Raw genomic sequence first — 7,168 nt, forward strand, 5'->3', positions numbered from 1 at the left:
GACTAATTTGACTTTTTAAGGTTCATCATAAGGAATTGAAAAATATGGCTGTGTTTACACCTCAAAAATTACTATGAGTACAGACAAACTGGTACATCCAGGAAAGTTTTAAGGCATGGCAGGAACTAGATATATAAAAGTTATATGAAGTCTACGTTTCAAAAAATTAAAAACTTACCTGGATTTTGATGTCCATTTTTTCCCAGTCTGCAGAAGATAGGAAAATAAACAAACACCCGAGTTTCATTTGATACGGTCCACTCAGTGACTCAGTTTAAACCTGTTAAATCACCTGTTGTTTACAGGTGTCTATTGTTCATTTAAATCAGTACTACTCACAACATTGATTATATGAGGGGAGCTTCTCAATCGTTTTCACTACTTAGTTAATTTTTGCACCTTCTGCAGGAACGAAAAAAAATGGATAGCAAAATCTAGAAAAGTTTATAATTTTCTGAAACATAAAATGCATTTAAAATTTATATATCTAGTTCCTGCCATCCCTTAAAACTGTTACAGGGTATAGGTTAGTCTGTACTCAGAGTAAAATTTGGGGTGTAAATACGGCCATTTTAGCCAAAAGGTTATGATGAACCTTAAATTGTTACTTGGATGGAGAGTTGTCTCATTGGCACTCACACCACATCTTCCTATATCTAATTTGAAATGAAACGGGTTTTAACAGTATATTGCACATTCAATTTGCATTGTTAACTTTCCCACGCCTTCACTCCTTGTCGATATTTTTTTTAATTGTGTTTTTTCTCAAAGGCTTATATTGAATATATTGGTAGAGTTGCACCCAAAAATGTTCAAAGGAGTTATGACCCTTGGAAATAAAGATATACGAAAAATAACATTAATAGAGATTTCATACCTTCATTTCTTATAAGATATTTATAAAAAGTTAAAAAGAAACAAAACAATGTTTTTTGTTATTGCCCAAGTATTTGACAGATGAAATATTTGCAATGTGTGGAACATGAAAACTCTATGTTTTTGTTTTTGTGTTGAGTAGTTGAATTGATTACTCTTTGGCGTATAAACCATTCATACACAATGCACCATAGTCCATAACACCTTCATATGTGTGCATAACACATAAGGTAAATTGTTGAAAGAGGAAATTTTTTTAAAATTATTGCTATACGACAAATTGAATGTCAGAGTTTCCCTTACCAAAATCCAGTTATAATAAGCACTGTTAGCCGATTAAGTTATTATGATTATTATTGTTTATGATGAAATTGTTATCATATTTGTTTTACATTTAGAATTTAAAGGCGGCTGCAAAAAATTATCAAAAGACACTTAGTATTCAGAAATACAACACATTAAACTTAGTGAATTAAACTATGAATCAACATACATTTCATGACTTGTCATACTTGTTGCTGCTCTGGACAACAACTTCAATGTCTTCATCACTAGGTGGGAAAATCCCAAAGTTAATTCTTATTTCGATGGATGGTTTTAGGTACGATTATTTAGATAATGTTCCGTCAGAAAAGATAACTAATTTCACCAATCTGATTAAAAATGGCGTGAAAGCAAAATATCTAGAAAATGTCTTCCCGACAGTTACATATCCAAACCACATGACATTAGTAACAGGACTGTATCCAGAAAGCCATGGTGTTATTCATAACAGTTTTTGGGATCCATACCTAGAAGATGGATTTTCGTTGATCGATTTCAGACGGAATTTCGAATCAAAGTGGTTCGACACCGGCGCAGAACCAATATGGGTAACTAATTTCAAAGCTGGATCGTCAAGAGACAGTGGTGTGATATTGTGGCCAGCTGGTGTGGCACAAATTAAGTCATACATGCCACGTGTTATACCGGCAGGCGACGACTTCAATGAAACTAACTGGAATTTGAGAGTGGACACTTTAGTCAAGTGGTTTCAGAATGATAAATCAAATATTAGACCAATTAATTTAGGAATATTGTATTTTCCTGATCCAGACGAAACAGCTCATGGGTTTGGTCCTGATAAAATTGATGGAACTATTACCGACGAAGTACAACAGAAAATTTTTCAGCTTGATGCTTCATTGGGTTATCTGAAGAAAAAGTTGAACGAATCAAACCTATGGGATGAGATGAATATAATAATTACTGCCGACCATGGTCACACAAATCTTCTGTCTTTGGAAAAGGGGCAGATTAACTTAGATAAATATAATATTGATAGAAAATTTTATAAAACCGGAAGCGACATGAAAAACCATCTTGTGGTGAATTTAGAGCCTACTGAAGGTAATTTACTTTTATATAAATTGTTTGAACATATAAGTCTTACTATGTCATCCATAAACATCAGATATTGGCTTTGATATACTTATTTTGAGAAACCGATAATAAACATTAATTTTGTATAAACACTATTCATAAATTTACCTATTTAAAACCTTTCAACGTAGAGTTCATATAACTGTATAAGTATCTCATACATCATTTGGGACTGTCGTGTACACATACGTGCATGATCTAATTATATATAATACGTAATGAAAAACACGCATGAATTCTCAATTGACAAAATGCAAACATATGATGCGAATACCATCCTGATAATTGATGGAGTCATTCACATGCTAATACTCCACGAAAGTTCAAGACTGGTACTTCACAAATATGGCAATTTAAGAAATCATTTTCCTTTGAAGAAATAAACAGGGCTTGAATAACAAGTCAACTTACACTCATTCAAACTAAGTCAGTACATGGAAGTTAAAACAATGTATGCTCTTTGCAGTCGTAGTTCATTTTCTAGATTTCTTTGCGTTCGATAAATGCGCATATTAAAAATAGTCATTCTGTTAATAGGCACCGATGTAGAAAAATTATATCAAAATTTAAGTGCTATTCCAAAGATGCATGTGTACAGAAAATGTGATGCTAATTTGACAAAGTTGCATTATTGCAAGAACAGAAGGATCATGCAGTTTGTTCTAGAAGCAGAAGAAGGATATTACATTGGCAACACTGACACATTAAAACATATTTCAAGTAAGTGTTTGAGTTTTATTTTCTAAGGGTTTTGAAAGGGTTGACAGAGTAGGTAAAGAAGAAAGAGCCAAACAAAATAAAGAATACAAAAAGTTATACCAAATAAAATAATAAAGATTAAGGGTCCTTAAATATGAGGAATAAAAACATATCGTAACTAATACTTAATAGAGAAAAATGGCTATATAAATGATGATTTTCTGTGTGCAAAAGTACTGAATAAAAGCCTTAAAAATAGTCTGAACGGAGTAAATAGATAACCAGAACATTTGATCTCAGTGTTATGTTTGTTAAATCTATGAATTTGACCTTAAGTTTTCAGAAGTTTCACTTCTGTCAAATAAGAATAATTATCCAAAACATTGACGTTCAACCAATTATAAACACCACCAACAACTTATATTGAAATATTAATCTGTATATTTTTTGATCATCCAAAAATTTTCTGAATTGTAGAAGGTGGCCATGGCTACGACCAAAACAAAGTGCCAAATATGCGACCATTCTTCATCGCCTTTGGGCCAGCATTTAGAAAAGGCCTTATTTCAGAGTCATTTGAATCAGTCAATATTTATCCACTTATGTGTCATATACTTGGGATACATCCAGCTCCCAACAATGGATCTCTAGACAAAGTACGTCATCTGTTAATTCAACAACCTTTTATTCGGACGGAAACGTTCCAGCTTACACTGATTACTTGTAAGTCTACTCAATTTATCTATTAAATAATTATATTGTTTGACATCGATTTCTTGTTTTCAGTCTAATATATGAATAATATACAATGTAATAGCTTTTGTAAAAAAACAATCAATATTTGAGAATTCAAGTAGTTCATATACTGTATATATTTAAAACTAGATTTGCCATTGTCAGCAATAGCGTATGTCTCCCCATTACTCTCATTGCCACTAAACGGCAGCCATTTTGATTTTCTTTTTACCCTTACTGCCATATATGCATGACAACACCTATTAAGGTTATTTTTCAATGACCTGGGAGCCTCTGACACGCCAAGCGACACTTTTAAATTATTTTTTTTATGACCCAGGGGTAGGCAATTTTCTATGTTTTTTTTTGGCCCCTCGGGCCTCAAATTTCCTAAATCATTCTGCAGTTTCTAGCAATTTGGAATATTTAGTACATATTCAGGATAGAACACACTACTGTAAGTTTTCTTGAGATATTTTTGTTTTTACTAGCTTATATTTATTATGCTGTGGTACAAAAAAGCAGATTAAGGTGTTGTGGCTTACTTTTGGGTTATCGAAAGGACACAAATACCCCATAGATAATATCCAGACAGGATCTTTGAGTTTCAATGACTGCGAAGAGAAAATATAAGCACTTCTTAACAATTTAACTTACAAATATGCAAATATTATGAATTAATTTTGTATCTAGGACTTTAAGTAAACTATGCATACTGTAAACTGTAAATTTATGCTGAGTCATCACATTGAAGGCACAGGATTCTTCCAATCTTCATTAAATATTTATAAAACTTCATATTTGAGTTAATTTCTTTAAAATCTGTGAAATAAAGCAAATTTGGTTAAATTCGGAATGTTCCCCTTTTTCACCCTATATATACTTTCGTAAAGTTTTGCTGTTTCTATAATCTTACATGTAGCATAGCACTATAGTTTTATTGGGTTTGATTTACCATATTTCAAAGTTTGAAAATCCAACTTTAAAGTTTTCCGCAAATGGTTTAATGGTAAACTTTTCCTCTGTTTCCAAGGTAATGGCGGCCATTTAAGAAATCCAACTATTAAAAGCACATTTACACATGACGTTTGGGGGACATAACAATTAAATTAAGAATACGTAACACTTTAATATCAAAGAAGTATAATACTCACACCGAGTATCCCGAAATTTGACCGCCAAATATTCTTATTCCGAGGAGCAATCGATGAAACTGAGTTTGTAAAGGTGGGTAGGTCAATCTGGATATGATTTTCACGGAGGAAATGTATTCGCGGATTTCATATAGAGATGCCCAGTGTGATAAAAAGGATAAATATATACAACGTTAGCAAGTGATTCCATGTAAATACGATTTGATCGGTAAGAATTCTAAAAATATGAAAAACAAAAACGCTTCTTTTTTTTCGATTTTGATTAAGAGAGTGTGTAGTGGTTAGTGCATCGGACTACTAACACAAAGGTTCCTGGTTCGACTCCCGTTTCGGGATGAAATTCCAGGGACTGATTTTCAGCTCTCCCCTGACACCATTTGCGAGTATGGTCTTGAGGAAACAATGATAGTCCGTCGGGGACGATAAATGGCTGACCCGTGTTAAGAGAGAGCCATATATCTTGCACGTTAAAGACACCCTTGTAGATTTCGAAAAAGAGCAGGCTAATGACGCTACAAGGCAACATTCGCACCCGCAAAGTGGAAAGGGATTAATATAAGTTGCAAAACTTGTTTCCCAATCCACTATAAATAAATATGTTTAAACTAAACTAAAGAAATGGGCGCAAATACATAATGTCGAACTTCATCCACGATCTACTTAGATTGACAGAAGAAGTTTTTTTTTAAGTTTTAGGGCATTTAAGGACCGCTTATTTGGTGTGCTATATCTTAATTATATTGTTATCTGTTTTGTAGTTTTAACTGTGTTCGTTTTTGCTACATGCATTGGTGGTCTATATTCTATCGGAGCGTTTTATCAGGTAAGATTTCGCCGACGGAAGAGAAAAAGAGGCAGTCATGGCGGCAAGGAATACAAAAAATCTTTACTCAAAGATGACAAAGACGACGAAGAAAGTTGCGATGAACTTTAGATGATCAAACTGTAACTGACAAAAAAACAATTTTCGTTTCAAGCAACAAATGTTGTTATGCATACCTGTAAGTGCGTTTGTATTCCATGTAATTATGTCACCTTCAAATAGGTGTTATCAAAACTTGCATGTTAGAATGATTGAATTTAAATCGAAGGCAAACAAACATGCCAATCGTTGGAGTTTAGTGTCATTTTTGCACTCTTATCAATATGATGGCGGTTTTTATTCCGAAACCTTGAGGGGTTTTTTACAGATAAGAATACGCAATATTTTTCTAGTAATGATGAAGACAGTGGTGTTATTCTATTGTATTACAAATGAATGTAGGATTTTATATGCAATACATAAATTTGTTGCATCACAAAGTCAACGTGTGGATGGTTGTCTCGTTGATCCTCATTGGCAATCATACCACATTTTTTTTTTATGTGCATATTGTCAAGAATTCCAGTTTGCACACATTCTACAATAGAATCATTTCACTTTAAGGTTTCTTTTCAATATTCTATAATTGTGTGTGCTGTAATATCCTCCCTTCTCGAAACTTTGTATCTCATGCTAGATTACAATGTTTTGTTTTTTTTAGGTCAAGGATCAGTAAATGACCAGTCCATAGAATTTTTAAAAATTTAGAACTCAATTAGATATTGAAAATATGCATCAGAAAATGTGAAAAATAGTATATGTCACCGACTTCGTTTAAAATATTGCCATTTTATCAAGTTCAAGTTTAAATACTTATAAAATCATTTAGATAGTTACTCATTAATACATGTATACACATTTTACCCACTCAAAATATACACAAAATGACAAGTTGGTTGAATTTACTTGCATACAATATTTTCAACATAAAAAAAGACAGGAATTATGTTTGTTAACCATATTGATATTATTATGTAATAAAAATCTACACGAAAATCTGTATTTTGGTGACATAAATCAATTTTTATTCAAAACTTGGTCTGGTATAATAGATCGGATGTATAAAATCCGGTCTGTTAATTGGTCTGTTATAAGAGCTATGAATGGCGATAGAAGTATAATTTGATTGTTGTATTAGGTGTTATTGGAACAAATGAATAGGCTCAAGATGAAGGGCTAAAATATACGGAAAGAACACACGAATAATTAAACACAAATTAAGACAATGGAAACTGAAAATTCATAAAAATGGTTTCAAAAGTGTAAAATGAACATAAATATTAATTTCATCAAATAATGGTCGCATATACCATGTGGATTCTGTTTTATTGTTTAAATGATGCCAATTTGCCATCTTCATAGGTAACCAGTAAATAAATCAGAGATGAACTTCGCGCCATAACTTAACATCAGTAAAAAA

At 32.4% G+C, this 7,168-nt stretch overlaps 1 protein-coding gene across 1 annotated transcript; it reads left to right on the forward strand.

Moving 5' to 3' along the window:
• Positions 1-1,278: 1,278 nt before the first annotated feature.
• Positions 1,279-6,683, forward strand: LOC134686062 (ectonucleotide pyrophosphatase/phosphodiesterase family member 5-like). Its single transcript, XM_063545754.1, has 4 exons — positions 1,279-2,265; positions 2,836-3,018; positions 3,475-3,720; positions 5,645-6,683. The coding sequence occupies exons 1-4, from the start codon at positions 1,356-1,358 to the stop codon at positions 5,818-5,820; spliced, it is 1,515 nt and encodes a 504-aa protein (XP_063401824.1). The 5' UTR covers positions 1,279-1,355; the 3' UTR covers positions 5,821-6,683.
• Positions 6,684-7,168: the final 485 nt, after the last annotated feature.

This window comes from Mytilus trossulus, chromosome 10 (genome assembly GCF_036588685.1).
Source record: "Mytilus trossulus isolate FHL-02 chromosome 10, PNRI_Mtr1.1.1.hap1, whole genome shotgun sequence".
NCBI classification, from domain to species: Eukaryota; Metazoa; Mollusca; class Bivalvia; order Mytilida; family Mytilidae; genus Mytilus; species Mytilus trossulus.

Bases quoted from the DNA above. Each gene is read 5' to 3' on its own strand.
- LOC134686062 (XM_063545754.1), top strand. From the start codon at position 1,356: ATGAATCAACATACATTTCATGACTTGTCATACTTGTTGCTGCTCTGG. The intron at 2,266-2,835 runs GTAATTTACTTT...TTCTGTTAATAG, and splicing joins GAATTTAGAGCCTACTGAAG to GCACCGATGTAGAAAAATTA. The intron at 3,721-5,644 runs GTAAGTCTACTC...TCTGTTTTGTAG, and splicing joins CCAGCTTACACTGATTACTT to TTTTAACTGTGTTCGTTTTT.